This window comes from Amphibalanus amphitrite, unplaced genomic scaffold, assembly GCF_019059575.1.
Source record: "Amphibalanus amphitrite isolate SeventyFive unplaced genomic scaffold, NRLGWU_Aamphi_draft 000399F_arrow, whole genome shotgun sequence".
In the NCBI taxonomy this organism is placed as follows: domain Eukaryota; kingdom Metazoa; phylum Arthropoda; class Thecostraca; order Balanomorpha; family Balanidae; genus Amphibalanus; species Amphibalanus amphitrite.
This window is the reverse complement of record NW_024881893.1, coordinates 466,673-490,312: the sequence shown is the minus strand read 5'-3', so window position 1 is coordinate 490,312 and position 23,640 is coordinate 466,673. Positions and strand designations below refer to the sequence as shown.

Genomic DNA, 23,640 nt, shown 5'->3' with positions numbered 1-23,640 from the left:
GAGCGCGGCCGCCGCCGCCGCCCGCTTGCCCGGCTGATGCGTTTTACATGTTGTCAGCCGTGTCGCGTCGTGGGGCGCGCGGTGGCTTAGCGTGCGCCCTCGGCCGCCGCGTGCGCGAGGGGCTTTCTCTTTCGCGGGCACGCAGCCGGCGATAGGTGACGGTCGTGATGCGGCGACGGGCCGAGAGGTGACCGAGTCCGGGCCTCCGAGCGTGACGCTGCCCGGCCGTCACTGACACCGTCCGGGCCCGTAAAACGCGCCGGCGCTGTCAGCGGCGCCGGGAGCGGGCCGATCGGTGCCGCGCCGCGCCGCCGGATCGGGCTCATCTTATCGAGCCATCTCGGCGCCGGGCTATCTCCCCGATCGGCCCCCGTCCGAGCGCCGAGCCGCCTTTGGAGTGAATTAGTTTGTAAAGTCCGCGCCGGGACAATTTGACACCGGTCGCCGGCAGCCGACAAAGCAGTGCCCCCGGCGGCGGCGGTCGAGTGGACCTGCTCCTCTCCGCGCCGCCGCCGCCGCGGTCGGCGTGGCGGCGCGCGCGAGAGGTCGTTTATTACACGGCCGACGGCCGGCGCTAAGTCAAACAGATAAATCTGCAGCGCCGCCGCGCGTTGGCGGCCGGCTGCGATGGCGGCCTCCGCCCGATGCCACGGTCTCTCCGTGTCGATATTTCATAAACCCACTGCCGGTGCCCCCGCGACGGGCACCCCGCCACCGCAGGGCCGACCCTGTGGGCCGTCCCGCGCCCGGCCCTGACGGGGCGGCCAGTCACCCACCCGAGATAATCTCTGTGGCGACGTTCGTCTTGCGGGCCGGGGGACGGGAGCGACAGGGACGCAGACGTGACGCGCTCTAATGCCACCTGGAGAAACTGATACGGTTCGCCGTGATGAGAGGCGCCGCCGCCGAACGTGTCTGCGATGGCGGCCGGATACGGCCGGTTTGGGATGCCGCGACGGTCCGAGAGCGCGCCGGCGAGGTTTTTATGGGCCCGAAATCGGAGGAGGCATCTGAACAAAATTGTGGCGAGGAAAAAGTATGTAACAGGCCGTATCGATAGAAGATATTCGTTATTAGTAACTGTAATTGCCAGACAACTACTAATTTACTGATGGTTGTCTCACAAGCTGGCCGTTTTATCGGAAGGAATGCCGGTTGACGCGGGCAGTTGGCAACTGTGGCGTCCGGCCGGGGCGACCTTCGGTCACATACATCTCTCTGTGTGCAGAGACGCCGGTACTCGGGCGGCATCCCTCGCTCTGCACACGTCGCTGCTCCTCACTGCACGGCCGGCGGTGCCGTCCGGCGCGCGGCCCGCCGCCCCACTCCGTTCCCGCGTGCAAGACATCGCTCAGCGTTAGCCACGGCTGCCCCCGCCGCCCGGACGCCGGGGCGGGACGCGACAGCGCCAGATTTGCCACGGTCCGGCCCGCTCGTCAGAGTTTCACGCCGAATTAGGGCGGCCCAGTTGGTTTTTGACCTCGTATATCTGCCGGGCTGGCGGCCGGTGGCCGTCGCAGGCCTACCTGCTCGTAAAAAGGCGCCGCTGAGCGGCCGTCGGGCGCCTCCAGCCGGCGCGCTGGGGACTTCATTAGGTGGCGCGCCTCTGTTTGCGCCGCCGGAGAGCGGAGGCGCACATCTGAGGCGCCGCCGCCGGCCCACAATAGCCCGCTCTCGGGAGCACAATGGCGGACCGGGCGGACGGCCCAGAGGCGCGCGCGGACGCCCCTGTGGGCGGCCCAGACGCGCACAATGCGCCGATGAGTGGGCGGATTGTCACCGCTCGAGTGTCGCACCCTTTGTCGGGCCACCTACCGCACCGGCCGGCCGCCTCCTCGGCAGCCAGCGGGCGGAGTTTCTGCGAGCTGTGCGGGTAGTGAAGAGAGCTGGTTAGCGCTGCGGCGGCGGCTGCCGAGTCCCGAGCGCCATTAGCCACCCACACGAGAGGTCACGTTCGGCTGCGTCTGAATGCGGCCAGTCGACGCTCCCCCGAGTGGCTAATTAGTGAATTACTTATGCCGCCGGCTCGAGCTGCTGACGGCCAGCTGACACGTGTAATTGGCCACTCCTCGGCCCTCTCACAGAGTCGAGAGTGAAAAACGGCCCGCTCTAGAAGCTGCCGCGACTAGGCGGCGCGTATGAATTAGCTTCGCTCTCAAAGACGCAGAGGTAAGCGGAAGTTTTACACTCGGCGCAACGATGTTGAAATGAATGCTCATGCAGGCGTTCCAACTCGCCTTTATAACGGCACCTCAAGTGTTTGCCTCACTGGTGGGCCTTCTAAAGTAGGTAACAGCCACTTACCTGAGTTCGCTCGCGTAATATTTCGGCGGTGCGCCGCGCCAGATGGGCGCTGCTGCGCGGCTCCGGTCGGTGAGTCGTGACCGCTGGTCGGGTATTGGAGTCAGCAGTCGCTCTGATGCGCTGCGCTGATGACTATCGGCGCGGCGAGACGGTCCCCGTCCGGCCCCGTCCTGCCGGTGACGTGCGGGCGAGCAGGGCGCCGTGGCTCTCCGACCCGCCGGTGTCATGGGCCGGGTGGGCGGGACGGCAGCCCACTGGAAGCTCTGAAACAAAGCCGCCGTCGCCCCGCCCGCCGCGTATCGCCGCATCGCCGCCCTTTGTGAGCGCGGTGCGGGCGCCCGCGCCCTACGTGCCGCAAACACGGCGGTCGTGGCGCGGCCGGCGCGCCGCTTTTGTCGCTGCCGGCGCGGCCAAACAAGGAGCGCCACCCATCGCGGCGCGGCGCGCCGAATTGAGACGTGGCCCGTTTTCGCCGTCTCTATTGTGACGCGATGTATGGAAGAGGATTTCGAGGAGATAGTCGAGGGTCGGTCGTTAGCAGTACCTAAGCTGGCCTTTGTTAATCATGTTTACACAATTTATGCTCCACCCGCACAGTGAGCGGCTCGTCTATTTGCGTCTGGTCTGCCATTACGGCTGATTAATTTCGCCGTTGAGCAGTTCAGCTGCGGGAGGTGCATCACGACCCAGTGTTCACGGCGCGCCGCTGGCCCCGCACGGCCATTGTGAGAAATTGAGCGGCCCAGGGGCCTCCCCGGGCCACGAGAGGCTGTCAGCGGGCCGCGCCACCGCCGGCCGCCATATTGGTGCCCCACGAAAAAAGGCGACACGGCCAGCTTCCCTGCACCCATTTCCCGTCTTAATTTCACTTGAGCCGTGAAAAATCGCCCCTCCATCCATTTAGCTCGGCGTGCCCGGCGCCGCCGTCTACGCCTGGAATAAAAATGAAGCCAGATAATTGCCACATATGTTATAAAAAGCTGACCGGTGTTTACACAGCGAGGTGGAGGGTCGGCGGTGCCCGACAAAAAACCCAGGTGCTGTTTTTAAATTGATTCTTTCCATATATCTGCGCGCCTAATGAAATGCTGCCGGCGGCCGCGGCGCCCCGGCGGCGTCCGTTCCCATTAGCGGAGCGGGCGCAGGAATGCCGGGCAGGCGGCGCCGATCCTCGCCTCTGCTCTGCGCGCCCGGCGGAGAGCCGGCGGCCGGCCGCGCACCGCGCCGTGCATTAATACAATGACGGCGCATACCGAGACGGGCGCCGGCACGGGCGCCGGCCGGCCTGTTTACAAGCGCCGAATCAATCGGCCGGCCCGGTAATCGATGGCCAGAGGTTCCGGCGCCGGCGGACGGACTCGTTTCGCGCGCGGCGCCGCACCGACGGCGCCGCCGACAGACACGCGACCGCGAGCGCCCCGGGCGCCGCCGGCGCGGCGGCCAGAGCTCGGCGCTCAACTCAACTCAGCTCACACAGAAACGCGGGGACAAAAACTCTGTCAAGCCCCACTCTTATACCTAAACGTCCGGGCGTCGCCTCTGAGCTCAGGACTAATATTGAGATACGATTACTGAGTGATTTCTGGGACGTTATTACGTTTAAATTGAAATTACCTTCCCGCGTTCCGAGTATCGTTCAACCCAAATAGGGTTCAACCGACTCTATTAGGCAGCGCCCAGTCCCAGTGGCACTGTTCCCAATGCCGATCACGAGGCTGGGAGCAGTCGGTCGGCGCGGCCTCAGGTCGCCTGTCAGTGACGGCCCGTGCCTGACCAATGGTCCCAGGCAGCGGTCCGTGTCCACCGGCTCCAGATCCGTCCACAGATCCGCGCCGACCCAATCCAGATCCGCTGGATAGCGGCGCCTCGGAGCCAGACGTGAGACCCATACGGCGCCGGTCGGCCGCCGGCCCGTCCAGCGGCCCTGTAAAACCAACACGGCGCCAGCGGGGGGCGGCCGGCCAACACTTCTTCCACTTGTTCATTGTTTTAGTAATAAGCCCCTCGCTGCGCGCGCCGGCGCCAGCCGCCCCACCTCGCCAATTACCCCGACACCTTGGCAAATCACCTGACCGTAACGGCGATCGGCGCCCGGCACAAGGTGAAAACTGACCCTTAGCGACGGGCGCCGGTCGGCGATGACCAGTGGTTGGCATTCCTCGAAATTACACGGCTCTCGAGACGCGTCACTCAGCGCGCGGCGGCGCGGCGCCGCCGGATCAGAGTGTTGATACAGACGGCGTTTTTGCGGGCCGCTCTCCCGTTGCCGCTGCCCGCTGTGGACCGCTCACCCGCTGCCGTCGCCGCTGTACGGTCTCCGCCGCCGCCGTGTGTCGCACGAAGACAGGTGGCTGTTCCGCTCGCGCCGGCTCGGCCCAGCTCTAACACGATCGGGCTGGCTAATCCTCCGCCACAAGGCCAGCTCTCTCAGAGGCGGCGGCGGCGGCGGCGGCGGCTGTGACGGTGTCGCTGCGGCCGCCGCTGTCGTGTTGCATCTGTCAATGATGCGGCGGCGGCGGCGCGGCCTTAGTGCCGGTAGCTGACATCGACACGGACAGATAAAATCTGCGCCGCACTCCGGCAGCGCTGGTGTTAGTGGCGGTAGCCGGGGAAGGTGGCTGGGAGACAGGTTCGAGTCAAAGCTGAGTGGCCGGGCGGCTAGCTGCTGGCTGGCGGCGCGATATTGTCGTACAGCCGGAAGAGAGTGGTCGGCTGAGGTCGCGAACTGGACAGGCTCGTTTGCCTGGTGCCGGACGGGTGTCGGTGGTGAGAGTCGGCAGAGGTGCCACCGGACGGTGACCGGTGCCGCGCCGGATCACCGTGTGATTAGCACGGCGCCCGGTGTGCGGTCGCTGATGATCGCCGCCGACCTGCTGAGCTCGTCTCGGCCGCCCCCGCCCCCGCCCCCGCCCCCGCCCGGGGAGCTCCTCAGGCAGCCTCACGCCGGCCGGCTATTTGGTGACGTCACAGCATCACGCTCAATCATTAGCGCCGAGAAAAAGATCCGATAAAAAGATTAGCTAATGGCTTGAAGTGGGCAAATAAACCGGGCGCGGGCGCGCTTTGTTTTCGCTGTCGTCGCCAGTCATTGCCTGGTCAGCGAGGGTCATCCATCACCGCGTAATCGCCTGTTGGGCCCCGTCACGTGGGCGAGAGTTGTCGGCTGACCTGACCTGGCCGGGGTCACGGCTGGCTCGATAGCGGAGAGATCGAGGCGTGTGGTCGTTACCGGTTCGGTGGGGAGGGAGGGAACCGTCAGCCTGTGATGCCGCCTTAGAGGAGCTGGCGCCGCCTCCGCCGCGCCGTACCGCCCCAGCTCCCGGCCAGATTAATCGTCTCTGTGTGGCCGGCTGACTTGCACCTCGGCCGGGCGTGCTGTGGGCAGCTGGGTGATGATCTGAAGATAACATGCCGGCCGCGCCTGCCGCGCCGGACCACCCGGAACCGCCGCCGCCGCCCTCGCCGCCGCTGCAGCCGGCCAGTTGATGGCTTCTGTTGCCGCAACAACGCGACATCGATTACGTTCGGGTGTCGCCCACGGCGGGCTTTAATGGCACCGTGTATGGCCGCTCCCCGTGACCCAGTGGCCACCCGGCGACCCCGTCCCCTCCACAGAGGCTCCGCCTCCGTCATCGACACCCCAGTCGGGCCCAATCGGACTCCCGGCCGATTGCCGCCCGGCCGGCCGCTGCTCCTACGCGCCCGAGGTGCCGCAGTGGGCGCCGGGCCGCTGCAGAACCGTCCCGCTACGAGTCCCGCGAACGACCCGGCGTGCAGCCAGCTCGTAGAGAAACAATTGGCCCGGTGTGTTTTACTAATGACCGTCGAGCCGGCGGGCCGGGCCGCGCGCGGCGCTTCACCGCTCTCTAAATCACCCCGCCCATCTATAGGCTATAATAAGCACGTAATTGATGTAATGGTAAGTATTGGAGCGCATGCTGGCGGTCGGTAAACGATTATCGACCACCCAGAGAGGTGCATCATCTGGTTGCACGATATTATGCCGATAGTGGCAGATAACTTTTCATACCCCATCGTGGGCGATTAGGCGTGCAGGCGCGGCGGCGGGCTCCGCCGGTGGGCCATCGGCCGGCAGAGCGCCTGCAAGAACACAGCCAAGAAACATCAACAAGTTTCAATTATATTTAAACAGTCAGAAGATTGGATTGCTCCGCCCCGGCACGGCTTTTAACGAGCTATCATGTCTGCTCGGGTGCTGTGCTGCTTGCGTGCCGTCGGCAGTATGTGGGGTCCTGGCTGGCACAGGCTCGATACCTATAATTATGGGTTTTCAATCAGTGCTGGAATGCAACGGTGCGCCGGCGGCGGCGGCGGCGGCGGCCGAGAGTGGCCGCCCCCCGCCGCGCTCGGCAAACGGCCGCGGGCGCCACACGCCGCGCCACGCTGATTTGTGGCGCCCATTGAGAGCGGCGCCTGTCCTGCAGCCGACAACAACGGGACTCGGGCGGCCGGCGGCCGGACCCATTGAGATGTGTCCGGTCAGCGGACGCTCAGTGCGGGAGGAGACCGCCAGGGATGTATGGATTTCTGACGGCTCCCACGCTTTGTCCCTGTGCCGTGGCCGTGAGCTGATGGTCAGTCCCTGGTCCGTCCGCGATGGGCCCGCGATGAGAGATGGGCGGTGAGCGGAACTAACTACCCCCTCACGGCCGGGCCGGCCACGTTAACTGGGCTCCGACCGCCGACTGTGCTGCATCCGATAGGTGTCGACGCTTGGGCACCGGGCAAAAAGCACCGGCAAAAACGCAACGAAAAACCGCCATAATTATATGGATAAGAATGATTAAACAAACAATGGCGTCAGTCTATGCGAGCATTAGGGTTTTTGCGTTTTGGGCGGTAATAATTCGCCGGCGGTGGGCGGGGGTAATGTCCGCGGCTCAGCGGCGGGGCGTGCGCCGCTCGGTCGCGCGTCACCGCCGCCGCTGACGGCGATGATGCGCTGATGACGCGTCAGCTGACGGCGGCGCCGTCTGGGAGCCGGCCGGCGGTTCCCAGGCGGCCACCGCCAACGAGCTCGTTTGTGGCCGGCCCGGCGCGATCGGTGGCGCGGCTGGCACCTGGCGGCGCTAACCATCCGGCCCACCGGCCGGCCGGCCGGCCGGTGACGGCTCTGGCGCCGGCGCAGGGTGTCGGTTATTGACAACTGCACGCCGCGATGCACGGCCGCCTCCCGCCGCGCGAATTAATTTACATACAGCCTTCACATGGTTAATGGTCGATAACGGGCTCATAAATCGGAGGAGGTGGCTCGCTTCCCGGGACGCTCGGCATGTGAGGCGGCCGGCGCGCCGGTAGTCTGCGGCGCGGCGGGCGGCGTGCCGGTCCGCCGGGCGGTGGCCGGCCGTGGTATGTGTGTTTAGCGCGCGTGTGACGGTGCCGAGCGTTGCAGCGGGTTCGGCGGTACCCCCTGCCGAGAGCAGGCGCCGCTGCCGAGGGTCGGCCACCGCCCGTCTGGCCCGGCTGGGGGCCAGGCCATGAGTGCACCTCCGGCCGGCCGCAGCCGCTCCCTCGTCCCGCCGCTCCGCTCGTCCCGCGCTCAGTTTCATCGCAGCCTCTCCGCTGCAGCTCCGGGGCCGGCTGAATGTCATCGCCGGTTTAATTTGTCGTGCCCGGCTCGTTAATTAGAAATCCTCCCATTCGGTGTCGAGCCACTTTTTGGGTCGAGGTGTGCCCTTTAACGGGACCCGGCGCCCGGCGCCGGCAACGATTATGTAAATCGTCGCGACGGCGGCGGTGGTGGCGCAGCAGTTGCGCCGTGACTCGTCTCATCTGCGCCACAGCCGCCGCCGCTGGTCGGTAGCCTCCCTCGAGAGAGCTGATAGCCACCGAGAATAATTGAGCCGCTATCAGTCGGGACGGGCATTTAAATGGAAATGAATTCCCCGGATAACAGAGAAAATCCACCCGAAAACGGCGCCGCTGTCGTCTCAATCGACCGCCGCCGATTGGCGAGATCGCGTCGGACTCGACGCTCAGCTTTGTCACCCTGCTGCTGGTGGCCGCCCAGCGGCGAGTCGAGGTGAGTCAGTGAGTCAGTACGAGTCGGGTGAGTCGGGCGAGTCGGCAGTGACTCGACACACCAATCTGGCCCGTTATAAAAGCTGCATTAGTGCGACTCGGCTGATTTATTCCGGACGCTGCCGCTGCGTCGAATTGAATCGACGCTGTCCAAGCTGCCCTCCACCCCAGCAATTTGTCGGCATCGTATTGTGGTTGTCACAGCACATAAAGATAGCACTGGGTAAAAAATGGTAGCACAAATCAAGGGGAACGATAGGGGATTAATTATTGATTTTTCCGTCGGTCGCCTCCGATAGCCGTCGACGACAATGGGCCTTGATTTGCGGAGATGAAACTGTGTTTATACGAACGATCGATGCAAATTAGCTTTGGCCGGCCGGCGGCGGCGAGTCGTCGATCTCCTTTGTTTGAGCGGCAGGCGGCCAGGCGCCGGAGCGCCGTCGCTACACGCCGCCGTCCGTGCTCTGGGCTGTGTGCCGGCGCTGTTTGCTCCACACACGGCGCAGATCAGACGCGGCTCACGTTACCCGTCGCGTCGACCACTTAGATTGGGCCAACAGTGGCGGATCGCCGCCGCCGCGCTCACCCCTCCCTGGCGCCGTGACCTGTTTGAGCTACTGATTCAGCTGTTTGGTCAGCGGCTGCATGAAAGCCGGCCGAGTAAATTGCCGGTAATTAAAAGTCATTGTTTCGGGTCGGCGGCGGCGGCGGCCAGGTGGCGGGCGCCGATGACATGAGCTTCTGCCGGTCGGCCGCTGTCGGCTGCGCCGCGCCCGACGCGCAAACAGATTGATGGATTACGGGGAGCGGTGAGAGCGCCGGGAGAGGAGAGAGAGAGATGTCCTCTCTCTGGAACCGCGCTGACACGACGAAATACGGCGCACGCCCACCCCCTCCCCCCCCCCCCCCCTGTGTGACCTATCAGCACGATTTTTGAATACTGAAGCCCAGTGACCCAGTGCTGCCCAGTGTCATATAGCTGATCAAAAAAAGACTGATCAAAAAATAAAAATGGTTAAAATTTTACCAGTTGTATAAATGTTTAACCACTGCAAAAAATGTGCTGGAAAATGTATATCAATTCAATATTTATCGTATGTGACGTTTACCGTGCCGACTGGCCACATTGACCCCTCGTCCAAGCCACGCCAGCCAGTGTCTTCTCCAGGTCAACAGATTCCCCAACGCGCGTCTCTCATTGTTTGCAATGCGCTTTCAGTGGGCGTCGGGCCTGGGGTGTGCGGGTAATCCGACCATCAGCGCTCGCGGCGCGCAGCGCGCCGCCCGCCGCTGTCTCGGTCAATATTTTGTAAGAAAGTGTTGAGTTTCTGTTGTGCGGGCGCGGCTGGAGGCTGCCTCGCGAGCCTCGGGGCGCGCTGACGGGAATTGTTTGGCCGAATGCCACTCTGTTGACGGAGGTGCTCCGTGACTTCTCGGCGACCAACCGCGTCGGACTCGCCTACCGTGTCCACTGCCGCGCCAGCAGTGTCGCGCTGTGCCAACTGTCGCGCCAAGAGTGTCTCTGGGTGGCGCCAGAAGCCCCTTGTTGTTCACACGGCACGAAACGACTGGCGCAGACGACCTGAGCCGCATTAAATATCGCTCACTTTGAAGTCGGCTTGCTCAAAGTGATTGCTGACACATCGTGACATTCTTTTGTCTCATTCTCACTCCCTATAGAACTAAACTTGCCCTTACTGCACCGGTGTGATCACATAGTGTCGAGTGAGTGACCACTGGTGCAGCAGCTCAATACTGAGCCCCCTGGTGCCGCAGCTCGATGTCGAACTGTCTGGGGATCGGCCGGCCGGCAGCCCGGCTCCCCGGCGTCCCATTACCACCGCCGAGCCGATCCGACCATCTACGAACAATTGGCCAAATTCCCGGCGACATATTGCACCATCGAGCCGGCGACAGGGCCGGCGCCCGATCAGCGCCCGGCGCCCCAGTCGCCCCACGCTAACTGCAGATTAAAGATGACCGCCGGCGCCCGCCGCGCCAGGCCAGACCGACAGTAAAGCGTCCCTATCTGCGCTCATCCGGCCGGCGACGCGACGCACCAACATAAAGATAAACGCAGATACAGTGGTAATAGAGCGCGGCGCCGCGCCGGAGCGCTAATGGACGCGGCGGCCGGCGCGGGCGCCCTTCGACGCTACCGCCGTCCCCGTCCGGCCGGCCGCTGCCGCTGTCGGCTGCCGCTGTTGTCGCCGCTTCTCGTGTCGAAGGATCGACCTGCGGCCGGGCGCGGTGTCGGCGCGTGCGATCGCGCCGTCGCGTGATCGCGCCAGAGGCGACGAAGACAGAGGTATCAGGGGCGCGTGCGGGGACGCGGGAGCTCATTATGGACGGGTCGCGGCCGACACGCCAGGCGCCGCTGCGTCGGTCGGCGCCGCCCGTCCGCAGTCCCGAGCGACCGCGACCTATGATAACACGGCCCGGGCTGTGACCGAGCACGCGCCTCCACGCCGTGTCACGCGCTGTCATCCAGGTCACGTGGTGCGGCGCGGCGTCACGAACTAGGTCACATGACCGGTCACACTTGCACATCATGTTGTCACATAAAGCAATGATGATTTGACGGAGCACATGTAGGTATGCTCAAAGAAATAATGTACGGGACGAAACTCAATACTCGTAGACCGCTTCTTACATAACACTCCAAACGGCAACTAGCCCTCATTGTGCAAAGTAGCTAAGATCATGGTCGTTCAGAACGGCAGTGGAACTTTCTCTGAAGCAATAACGTCCCTTTGGGGAGACTGGCCCGGCTGGCTCTACGACACCTTGGTGTCCGACCGGCGCGGTCCAACTTGGCCCCGGAGCAGACCGGAGCGGCTCGGAGCGGCTCCGACCAGCCATCGACCGGCCCGAGACGACCAGTAACCATGGTGCAGACGTAATTAGAGTGACAGCACTGGCGCCCGGACCGAGCACCGGCTCAACTCCGGCGCCGCCGCTTACTTCCGCCACAGTTGATGTGTCGAAGTTAGCACGGGCTATTTCGTATATTTATAAATAAAAACGACCAGTAATCTATAATCATGCTGGTGTGCGATGTCGGCGGGTATGTCTTGAGGGATACTTTCTTGTGGTGGAAGGTTAGCTAGCAATTACGTTACTTGATACCGAGCAATGCAGCACAAAGTTAAAAGTTCGGCCCTATCGTCCAATTACGGGGCCGGGTTTCATCAGGCCGGCCGGCCGCGGTTTTTTAGCGGCGTGTCTGAGGCGAGCGCCGCTGACGCAGCGCCCGCGCCGCCGTCGGTCAGTGATTTCCACCGGCCAGACACGGTGAAATTGAGCTGAAGCCGGCGTGAGCTGGTTACAGACGCTCCCCTTTGCCGGCCGGCGGAGGGGACAGTTGGTTCGACCGATCGCCACCAGCCGATCGGGTCGTTAGGGCCGTACTGTGGACACTGCGGTCCGCCGACGGTCCGCTAACGACCCGTCACCGGTCCGTCAACGACCCGTCAACGGCCGCCGGACGGCGTGGTGACGGCTGTCATTGGCGAGTCCCATCGGGCCCGGCCGATATTGCGGCGCGTCGGGCCCCAATGACCGTCGGTATGCATAGCTCAGGCGGCCGAGCGCCGTCCGAGCGTGTCCGAGCGGCGCGGCGCCGACCGCACGTCGACGCCGCGCCATTTCTGTCGACACGGCCGGCCGCCGGTAAACACGTAATGAGTGAATTATAGAGTGCAGCTCGCGAGCTTCATCAGACGACCGCTCCATAACACAGCGCGTCGTCATCGATGCAAGGTCGCGCGCGTCAAATCCGGCCCGGACCTTCGATTTCGGACGGGAATGTTTCTTCGATTTAAGTTGTACTTACTGCTGTTTAGTGCTGAGGACACTGGAGCTGACCTTTGGCCTTATCATGCTCGTGGTGTAGGGTAGGATTGGTGTCTATGTGATGCGTGATCTGTCGCCGGAAATAATTGGCTTCCGATCCGGAAGTCATGCATTGAGAATCGAGCGACGTCTAAAAGGCACTACGCAGTCGTTTCGCCACAACCAAAATCATGTATACCTATGAAGTTACACATTGTGAGAATTTCCCTGCAGTGTCTCATGGTCTAAATGTCAGAAATGTTTGCATGTTTGTCACAGCCATGCTTTCCGTAGTTTACTGAGTTTGCATCAGCATTTGGCGCTCTCGGTGTCACCGCTGGCTGCACGCTGTCGCCGGCGCCACGCCGAGTTCACCTCTCCCTGAACATCAACACCATGTGTCTGTGGTGACGACTCTGCAGCGGCGGCGCGCTGATCCGGCATTGTTCCCTGTGCGTTCACAGCAGACCATCCTGAACTCGATGCACAAGTACCAGCCGCGCTTCCACCTGGTGCGCGCCAACGACATCCTCAAGCTGCCCTACTCGACGTTCCGCACCTACGTCTTCAAGGAGACGCAGTTCATCGGCGTCACCGCCTACCAAAACGAAAAGGTACGCTCATTTCTCGAGTAGATATTGTAGTCTCGCACCATTACTTTATTTGTCGTATGGGTACTGTTGTGGAACTATGCGATAATGTAGGGGGTCAAGCCTGCTGGATAAGATTCGTAGGCCTTAGTGATTCAAGCGGAGCACGCCGCGCCGAACTTATGAAACGGTGCCGCCCGGCCGATCGGCATGCCAATCTGTGAATGTGAAATCGGATATCGCATCTCATGTGCATATGTCGCCGTGTACTGTATGGAAATATGCGTACATCGGTCAATCGTTATACAAATCGGCGTCTAAAATCCCCGACCTGCTGGGACGGTGGCTGTATCCTGGTCGGTATAGAAGCTGTTACCGCACCCCGCCGCGCGCCAGGGGGTGCTACCGCCCGACACAGCACGCGCATACGCATTATACGCGCGCCGGCACCGGCGCGGTCTGAGGCTGATCGGCCCTCCGTACCTCCCGTCATACAATACCGACACACAGGCACCCCACAGCGATCCGGCGGCATCACACAGTGCATCTCCGACACACCTGGCTACGTCCCGGCGAGGGCCCGGCTGATGGTGGTCAACCAAACCTCCAAAGCCGGGCTCCGGCGGCGGCCGGCGGTGCTGAGCCCCCGCCGGCTGGCCGCTGGGACTTTCGCGGTGATGGCCATCTCACTCGCGTGCCATCAAAGACGCTCAGGTGCCGTTAGACGAGCCCCGGCGCGCCGCTGAGCTCGCGATGCGAACAGGACGCACGCGATTCGCGCCGCGCCGCCTCTGCCGCGCCACCGCCGGATTAGCTGTATTATTTGGCTGTGACGGACAGGTGCCGGTGCGCGCTCGGCCGACCGGTCAGCCAGGAGTTAAAGTCACGAAGCGGGGTGCACGGCGCTGCCACGGTGCACGGCGTCCGTGGTGGCGCGGCGGCGGCGTGGGCGGCGCGGCGCACGACTCGCTGCGGGACGCCCTCGGAAGCGGTGTCAGCTCACCGCTGGTGATAGACCGGTGATAGACCGGTGATAGACCGGTGATAGCGGCCGATGGCGGCGCGATGGCGCGATAGGGGGAGTGTTTCCGGCCGGAGCTCCTCTGCGACGGGAGGGCGGACGGTGCGGCGGCTGCCGATCGCGCGGATCGTGCGCGCCCGGCCGGACTTCACACGCGCACGGCTGGCAGAGAGGGGTGGTTTCCGGGAGAGCTTCCGGCCCGGTAATTAATTTGACGCGGCGACCCTGTTTGCGTTGTGCTTGCTCCGGTCTAACTGAGCACCACAGCTACCGCCCGTGTATTGCACTACGGCCAGTCGGGAGTTAAGCGAACGGGTGCAGCCGTGCCCCGGCAGGACAAATACATAACCAGACAGGCATTTGTCGAGGCTCTCCCGGTCACGACAATAACCCCGCCCGGCCGCTCGACCGGCGTCCATTCCCCAGCGCAGCTCGCTAGACAGTCGAGATATTTCTCCGCGCGCCAGGCTATAATTATGCAAATTTACAGACGGAATTATTCGCACGACGCTACAACTTTATAAATAGTATACTGCCGGCGAAAGGGCGCCAGTTTGCGCTCGACTCGAATTAAGTGTTAATTTTTGGCGTCACGATAATCGTCGCAGAGTGTGGGGCCGGGCCGCAAATTACACCCCGACACCGCAAATTTTACACGGCGTTTCCTCGGCGGCCGTGATTACGGCGCCGCCAGGGGATGACGGCCCGGCCGCCGTGCCGACGCCGCTAAATCAATTGTGTAACAAGGCAATTGGTGGGCCGCGCGCCACTGCCGGCCGGCAGGTCTTCTCACCCGGCCGCGTCGGGCGGTGGTAGGCGCTGCAGCTGTGACGGCGGTGCCGTCCAGCGGGCCGTCTCGCCGCTGCACTCTGCACTGTGCACTGGACAGTGCACTGTGCACGAATGTGTCACGGCGCGCAGGCGGAGCGGCCGGCGCGGCGGCCAGATGCAGCGGCGCGGCACGGCCCGCGACGACCGGCCGGTGGCTACCGGCGGCCTCACAAACGGCCGCGATGACACAAACGGCGGCGGGAAGCTGAAACATGTTTCAATAGTCGTCACATTTCAAACATGCATGCCTATCGTGACACATGGATAGTAAACGAAGTGAAAGAAGATACGTTTTAAATTGCGAATATAGGTATTGGTGTAAAACCCAGGCTTTATTTTCTGACTTTTTTTTTGCTAATGACGAAAATAATCATTCGGCTAATTTTCTATGGTCTTATCACGATCACTTTCTGAGCAGCTCGCACCACACGGCTTAGTGCAGTGCTCAGCATATCCAGTCGCTGTGCTGGCGCTGCACCGCTCTGAGCCCGTCTGTATCGGCGGCGCGCCCGTCAGCTATCGGCACTTACCGAGTTACGCGGAGCGCGCGGCGCCGCAGTGCGGGAGCCGCACAGACGCCCGCTGCAGCGTACTTCGTGTCCGATCGACCGGATTAAAGCTGCATTGAAGGGATTACTTTCATCTTTGATTGCAGAGCAAACACTATCACCTCACCCGCTGACATTTCACATCGGCCCTTTTAACAGGCGATTAAGAAGACGCCGCCTTCAGCTTTTATTTGCATAAATCTGATTAAGACGCCGCTTAATGGTCGCCAAAATAACGGCCACGCCAGTTGGGGCGATAAAAGGGAATACTTTATGGCGGCGCCGCGCCATTGTACACCTTGTTGCGCTATAAAGCGGCCCTTAGGTAGCTACCTGCGACGGCTCGTATATTTTGTCGGTATGGCGCGCCTCCCGGCGGACGCGCCGCTGTCTCTGCGGCGCCACTAATGTGTTGTTTTCCCACACGCCGGCCGGCCCTATATCGACGCCCCACGCCCGGCTGTCCGGCGGCGGCGCCGGCCGCAGCTCAAAGCCGATCAGGTGCACCAGTCGACATGAATTAATCAGACAGGTACAGGGGCGCCGGCCGTCGACGGGGGGCCGGTCGGGCCGGCGCCGCGGCCGGATCGACTGTATTCCGACCCCGCTTATGAGCGGTCGACACTGCGCGCGTTGGAATAGCTCTCCTGGCATGATCCGGTGCGCTTTACTCGCCTTGTTAGTCGGTGACGGATGGCCGGCTGACACGCGAGCGCTGTGTACTCGGCGGCGGCTGCAGCGCCGGCCGCCGGCCGCCCTGTCACGCCGCCCGCTATCTGGGCCGGCAGAGGGGTGCGGTCGGGGATCGGTCGGACCGGCCAGCACCCTGTGGTCACCGCGGCCGGGGCCGATGACGTGGCGGTCCACTGGCGGCCGCAGAGGGCGCACTTTGTGGCGCCGCGCAGCGCCGCAAACGCCGCGCACCACGGCCGAGTGCGTCGCTATCGCCGCCGCTGCCGAACGCGGCGCACTTTGATCGCCACTCGCCTCACTGACCCGTCGTCTTGTTTCAGATCACCCAGCTCAAGATTGACCACAACCCGTTCGCCAAGGGCTTCCGGGACTCTGGCGCCGGAAAACGAGAGAAAAAGTGAGTATCATTTTTTGTGCTCCGGCATCTCCTCTGCCTCAGCGCCACCACAAAAACCCTCCTCACTCTAATCCCTCATCTGTTCGATTATGGAGTAGCACCGTGCGGCGCGAACTCTCGCGCCTTGGAGTGCCTCTCGACGCGGCCTTTGTCACCGAGCAGGGGTGTTGTATGACGCCCTTCGACGCCCAGTGTGCTAATAGCCGCGAACGCCGATACAGATTCGCTACAGCGCCGCGCTCTGTCTGACCGAAAGGGGTGTGATGACGACGGGCGCCGCGCGCCGCGGCCGCACAATGCGCGCCACAATCGGCACAAAGCGCCGTTTGGACACGGTGTAATCGGGGCGAATGCCGCCCCGAGATCAAGCGGGCGGAAGGGCCCGATAGGAGCTGAAGAGGAGCCAGGGGTGCGTGGTAGCCGGAGGGGTGCCTACCGCCGCCGGCGGCTGGCAGCCTGCAGACTGTGTGCTCCTGCTGTGCTGGCTCGGTTCAATTTCATATCGGCCTCCACCCAACATCTTTGCTATGGCTCTTAGTCCGGTCAATCCAAAGCCGTTCGTCCTGTCCGCCTCTGTCTGGTGTGGTCCACTGTTCAGACGGCCTCTGTCCGGTGTGTTCCACTGTTCAGACGGGCTCTGTCCGGTTTCGTGAGCCCCAGTCGGCAGTTGTTCCCCTGTCCTCGGTTTCGGCACCTCGTCACAATCCGCATGTCAAACTGCAAACGACAAACCCGCGATGTTTTCACCGCCCTCCCAACCGAAGCCGCAAAGCCTTGTAAATGTAAATGCAGATAAAAGTCGTCGTCCTGTCGGCTTCCAGGCATCGACAACAAGCTTGGAATGGACCGCAGTAAAAGTCGTCACACTCGGGCGTCCAAATGACACGGCCGCACGTCACTGTTTGGTGACAGCGCTGTCACATAGGAACAAACAGCACATCATCACCGGTCTGGGCAGCAGGATTTCCACTGCCTTGGAGAGGTAACGCCTAAACCAGACAGCTCCTGCAGTTCTGCCGCGATTTCTGCTGCAAATTCAGGACGGTGAGGTGTCGATTTCCTACGGGAGGGGTTCTTTCTTTATCTGGACGACCGAACCGGTCACTATTGAGGCCCCGCTGGACGAGGAGGAACCAGCCGGCGTGTCAGCCCTCTCGATGTGTGTCCTTACGCCCCAGTGCCGATGGGGTGCGGCGACCACCTCCACAATGGCCCCGACCCGCGGCCGCGCCAGCTCTATGTCGTGCCGAGAATTAGCCGACACAATGGCCGCCGTGCTAATCCTCGGCGGTGACTTTGAAGGCGGTCATCGCGGGGCGGTCTTTCCTGCCGCCGCGCCGCTCCAGAAGGCCTCGCCGCCGCCCGGCAACGCCTCGCTGGTTCGCCGGCAACGCCTCGGCGCCCGGCGCTGCGCCGGCCAGGTGGCTCGCTGATGACCGCCCGTCTCAGCCCGGTGACTCGTCAGCGACCAGGTCACGACCCGGCCGGCCTATTGTCACCTGACGACAATCGCCGGGCCGCCGAGCTGTCTGCCGGCCGGCCCGCCAGAGCCGTCCGCTCGTCTGTCCTGCCCGTCTCGCCGGCCGCCGGGATGTGATTCCGATTAGCTGGCCGTGTGTTTGGAGTAACTCCACGTAAAAACGAGTCGCTCGGCGCGCCTATTGTCTGGCGACGCTCAGAGGCCGACCGACGTATAACTGTCGCCGCTGAGTGATTGACGACGCCCGCTGACGGCCGCCTGTCATGGCTCCTAATCGACACAAAAAACGCGGCCGTCGCGGCGCGGCCACCGTGCAGCCGCCGACCTCGACGCGCGGATCAAAGCGCGCCGCCCGATACACCTCGCCGCCGTCACCGGCACCGGCCAGTGACGTCATAATCGGATGACGCCACGCGCGCCGGCAAGGTGGCCGGCGGTGACGGCGGTGACGGCAGGGTGACGGCAGGGTGACGGCAGGGTGACGGCGGCTGCCGAGCGGGTGAAACGGGTCACTGCCGGGTCGGACTCCAGAGGGAGACGCCTCTGACAGAGGCTCGTCACGAGCTGTGACGTGTGACGAACCGAGGGCTTGGTTTGATGTGACGCGGATGTGACGACGTTACTGGGCGGAGACCGCCACCCGCTGATGGAAAACTCCTCGAGCGCCGACTTCAAAGTCGGGGATGGCTCGGTATTCACCGGGGCGCGAGGTGCATCTGACCCCGGAGAGCACCCTCCCCCGCACCCCCCCCCCCCCCCCCCCGCAGCCGCAGCACCCCCGCGGATGGGGATTTTCACCGTGCAACGCGATATATTCGGCTTCCAGCAGGACAAAATCGGATTGTCGGCGGCGGCGGTGTGTTTTCAAAGGGCGCCGCGCGCTGTCGGTATCCGGCAGTGGCGTCTGATGTCGCCTGAGAGAGCTCTCCGGCCGCGAGCCGCCGCCGCTGGCTCCGAGCTGGGAGCTCTGAGCTCTGAGCCAGAGCTGAGGGTTCAAGGTCACAAAGTGATAAAGCTTCTGGTTGTGAGAATGTGAGATGCATCTAGTTTAGGCGTTCGATTATCCAGGGGAAGCTCGGGGCTTGTCACGAGATATATTCGGCAAGGTGCTAAAACTTCGAGGAAAAGACAATAACACATATGACATAACCATAATCTATTGTCTGGTGCAGCTTGAATCGAGAAGAAAGTGCATGTCTATGAGCTTTGGGTCGAGACCTGTCAGTGTCAAGCTGGATGTGAAGGTTTGGCAGTTAAGACATTGAGCTGGGAATCGGAGTTTGTCGACTTTGAGTCCTGTTGACTCAGTCTGGGCGGCAGCCCACCCACGAGTCGGGAGTGAGTCGGGAGGCCACCTCTGTGAGACCGCCGGGACCCCCGCTCTGTGACCACCTTGTCGAGCCCGTCTCGGACTGATAAAATGGTCCACCGAATGTCGGCAATTACTCTGTCTCGGTGACGGATGTCCGCCGCATTATCTGGCGCAAAGTGGGGCCGATATCACCGGATAATGACAGCGCCGAGGGGCGCCGGTGTACCGAGCACCTTTCACCACCGAATTGCCCCTGTCGCGTTACCGAGATTGATATAATTCAATTGAGCGTCACACGAATGTGTTCAAATTGCCACCCAGTGGTAGTTTATTTGTGTTGAGCCCGTGACGTGTCAGTAAATGTGTTGGCGTAGCCTTGAGCGTTATGAGAATCATATATTCGTAAATGTCAAGACCTCACTTTTTCATGTCACCTTTACATTACAGTTGGCTGTGCGAGAAAATCACTATGTTAAGCTTTATGGTGGTTCAGCATGTATGGACCGTGACGAAAGCTGAGTACACAGGCGTTACTTGAATGGTGATGGATTGTGCTGTGATACCACCTGTGTGATTGTGTGGCATATACTAACTCGGCGGTCTTTCCCGCAGAAGCCAGCGGCCCAACGCCCTGACGGCCGCCTCCCCGGGCGGCGGCGGCGGCGGCGGCGGGGGCGGGGGCGGCGCGGACGACTCTGGCCAGCTGCACTCGGACCAGGCGCGCTCCTCGGACGAGAGGGACGAGGACGAGGACGAGCGCCTGCTGGACGTGGTGGGCGACCGCGGCTCGCCGATGCCGCCGACCACCACCACGCTGCCGCCGCAGCTGCCGCAGCTGGGCCCGCTGGGCCAGCTGAGCCAGCTGCCCCAGCTCGGACAGCTCGGACAGCTGCCGCAGCTGCCGCTGCCGCCGGCCGCCGCAGACAGCCCGCCGCGCTCCGTCTCGCCGCCCATCAAACCAGGTAGGCACCTCCGCAGAAACCGACCATCTAGGGTCACAGTCACACCGGGGCGGCAGCGCACTGTGGGCCGAAACGCCAGCTGTGTCGGTCATTTTATCAGGGCCGCAGAGGGAAACAAAGGCGGCACGACACAGGGCACCGTGTAACCATTTGCTGCTGTGTTTGTTCGAGGTGTGATATTAACACGAAACTTGTTTTCACTCATATTCTGGATGTTGATGGATTCCAGTCCATTTATCTGTCGTGTTATCTTGCTCTATCACCAACGCCGAATTAATTGCCATTAATTACGAAACATGCTAATTTGTGTATGTCGTACAAAAAAGCAACTAGCGCCGAGCTAAGAGTGTTTCGCTGCCTGGCGTGTGTTATCGTCTCTCATCAGCCGGATCGTCAGATAAAATTAGCCATTAGCGCTGTGGTCGAGAGTTGGTCTAACAGCAATATGTCGCTGCGGTCGAGAGTTGGTCTAACAGCAATATGTCGCTGTGGTCGAGAGTTGGTCTAACAGCAATATGTCGCTGTGGTCGAGAGTTGGTCTAACAGCAATATGTCGCTGTGGTCGAGAGTTGGTCTAACAGCAATATGTCGCTGTGGTCGAGAGTTGGTCTAACAGCAATATGTCGCTGTGGTCGAGAGTTGGTCTAACAGCAATATGTCGCTGTGGTCGAGAGTTGGTCTAACAGCAATATGTCGCTGTGGTCGAGAGTTGGTCTAACAGCAATATGTCGCTGTGGTCGAGAGTTGGTCTAACAGCAATATGTCGCTGTGGTCGAGAGTTGGTCTAACAGCAATATGTCGCTGTGGTCGAGAGTTGGTCTAACAGCAATATGTCGCTGCGGTCGAGAGTTGGTCTAACAGCAATATGTCGCTGTGGTCGAGAGTTGGTCTAACAGCAATATGTCGCTGTGGTCGAGAGTTGGTCTAACAGCAATATGTCGCTGTGGTCGAGAGTTGGTCTAACAGCAATATGTCGCTGTGGTCGAGAGTTGGTCTAACAGCAATATGTCGCTGTGGTCGAGAGTTGGTCTAACAGCAATATGTCGCTGTGGTCGAGAGTTGGTCTAACAGCAATATGTCGCTGTGGTCGAGAGTTGGTCTAACAGCAATATGTCGCTGTGGTCGAGAGTTGGTCTAACAGCAATATGTCGCTGTGGTCGAGAGTTGGTCTAACAGCAATATGTCGCTGTGGTCGAGAGTTGGTCTAACAGCAATATGTCGCTGTGGTCGAGAGTTGGTCTAACAGCAATATGTCGCTGCGGTCGAGAGTTGGTCTAACAGCAATATGTCGCTGTGGTCGAGAGTTGGTCTAACAGCAATATGTCGCTGTGGTCGAGAGTTGGTCTAACAGCAATATGTCGCTGTGGTCGAGAGTTGGTCTAACAGCAATATGTCGCTGTCATTAGTCGCGGAGAGATGTGTCGGCGCCACTGACACGGTCGGTGTGTGGTCCGCTCATGAGAGCACCTGTATCCTAAAAACGGCGCCGCCGCCACTCCCAGGACTGTGGCTGCGTGGGGCCGAAAACCAGTTTGGCGGCCGCCTCGGAGCCATGAGATTCGCCGGCCAGCCCGCCGGAGCAGCGTCCTGTGCGATCCGCACCGCCCCATCTAGTGCTCTAATTAACGGCAAAATATGACGCCTTCCACGCGGCGCTCCAGTGGGTGCTAAGGTGTAATCTTTTTTAATAAGCCACATGTTGGCCTGGGATTATGGCCGGTGGTATCACACGTCATCTGGACACTTATACTGCGGTGCGGCTCGGCCGGACCGTCTGCCTGGCTGCCTGCAAAAGACTCGACACGACAGGCCGCCAAAATACCTCCCCGCGCCACCGTCAACAACGCTCGACAGCCTGCAGTGGCGGGACGCTCGACTGAAGCATCCGTACCGCCACGCCCACTCAATAGCTGGAGTGATTGAAATATGCCAAACAGTCCCAGTATCGGAAAATAAGGGGTGCCATATCTCAAGCTATTGATCCAAAATTATTTAGAGCAGCAGCAATCAATAGCCACCTATCTCGGCATAAGCCAGATCCTTGTATTCTACCATCGCTTCGTCGTTGTTTTCCACTGGAGTCCGAAGACGTCAGTTACTGACTCACCTCCTCCCTGTGTTGCAGAGTCCAAGGAGGAGTCGCGCCAGGCGCCGGCGCCACCGCCGCTCTCCTTCCGCCCGTACGACGACAGCCCGAGCAAGAAGCGGCCGGCCACCGCCGAGCCCGAGCGCGAGCACGCGGACGCCGAGCGAGAGCAGCGCTCGGGCGGCGAGCAGGAGTCGGAGCCGGAGCCGGAGCGGCGCCGGCCCGACAGCGAGCGCAGCAGCGGCGACGCCAGCGACCGCGACGGCAGTGACGCCGAGTGCGGCAGCGCCTTCCGCAGCGTGCGCTCCGACGACGAGCGGGTCGGCGGCGCCACGCGCCCCAACGTGTCCGTGGGGCCGCCGATGCAGCCACCGCACCTACTGCCGTACCTGTACAACCCGGGCCTGTACCCGCACCCGGGCATGGGCCTGCCGGGCCTCGGCCACCTGCTGCAGCAGAACGCGGCCGCCGCAGCCGCAGCCGCCGCCGCCGCCGCCGCCGCGCAGACCTCGCTGCCGCTGAACCTGCTGAGCCAGACGTCGTCCCCGCTGACCTCGACGGCCGGCTCGCCGTACCTGGGCGCCGCCCAGCTCAACCCCAGCATGCTGTTCAACGCGCACCTGGCTCTGGCCGCCTCCGGCCACTCGCTGTTCGGCTCGCCCGGGTACGCGGGCCTGGCCGGCCTGGGCGCCGGCTCGCCGCCGGGCGCCGTGCACGCCGAGCGGCTGAAGGCGGCGCGCTTCTCGCCGTATAGCGCGCCGCTGACGACCACCACCAGCACGGCCAGCTCGCCGCTGGCGGCCGCCAGCCAGCTGCTGGCCGCCGGCGGGCCGTCCGCCTTCGAGACGGTGACGCGGCCGCGCGCCGGCTCAGCCTCGCCGGTGGCCGCGCCGCCCGCGCACGCCGCCTCGGTGGCCTCCCAGCTCAAGAATATCGAGAACATGGTGAACGGCCTGCACCGGCGACCGTCGACCGAGAAGTGAGTGACGGCCCCGGCCGCCGTCCGCCTGCCCGCTGCAATATAGATAGAATTTCCATCGAGTGTTACAGGGTACGTTATGTTCATCTCATATGCGCTGTCGCGAGCCGCGCCGGCCCGGGCCGCGAGCTGCCGCGCCGGCTCAGAGGCGCCCCGCGTGCGAACGTGGGTGTGTTCGAGTCCGAATGGGAGACTGTAAGGGGTAGTATCCTTGCGAGCGCTCCGCATGTGACCGCCGTGGATGGCTAGGCGCATGCGGAGCGTTCGTGTGTCTGTATGCGTGTCAGTGTTCACCTGAATGTGCCAGATTGTGCGGCGATGCGTATCCATACGGAAAGACAGCGAATATCTGCACGGGTCGTCCCCAGCGCTCGGCCCTTCCCGGCGAGACGGGGCGGCTCGGAGTGTGGATGGCATGTGCACTCCATAGTCTACTTAATCGGGCTGCTATTTATTGGAATGTGTTACCGCATTGCTTGCGCCGGCGGCCCGCGAGTCTGGCGGCTGGGGTACGCGCCGTCGCGGGCTCGTCCCCGGCGGGCCGCCAGTCTCTTGTTC

The 23,640-nt window shown here is 62.4% G+C and overlaps 1 protein-coding gene across 1 annotated transcript in view; it reads left to right on the top strand.

Moving 5' to 3' along the window:
• Positions 1 to 23,086, top strand: part of LOC122390536 (optomotor-blind protein-like) — a 41,478-nt gene extending 18,392 nt beyond the window's left edge. The window contains exons 4-8 of the mRNA XM_043383587.1: positions 12,648 to 12,797; positions 16,187 to 16,263; positions 19,671 to 19,719; positions 19,774 to 20,017; positions 22,143 to 23,086. Of these exons, the coding sequence (XP_043239522.1) occupies positions 12,648 to 12,797; positions 16,187 to 16,263; positions 19,671 to 19,719; positions 19,774 to 20,017; positions 22,143 to 23,086 (1,464 nt within the window). The remainder of the gene's footprint in view (positions 1 to 12,647; positions 12,798 to 16,186; positions 16,264 to 19,670; positions 19,720 to 19,773; positions 20,018 to 22,142) is intronic.
• Positions 23,087 to 23,640: the final 554 nt, after the last annotated feature.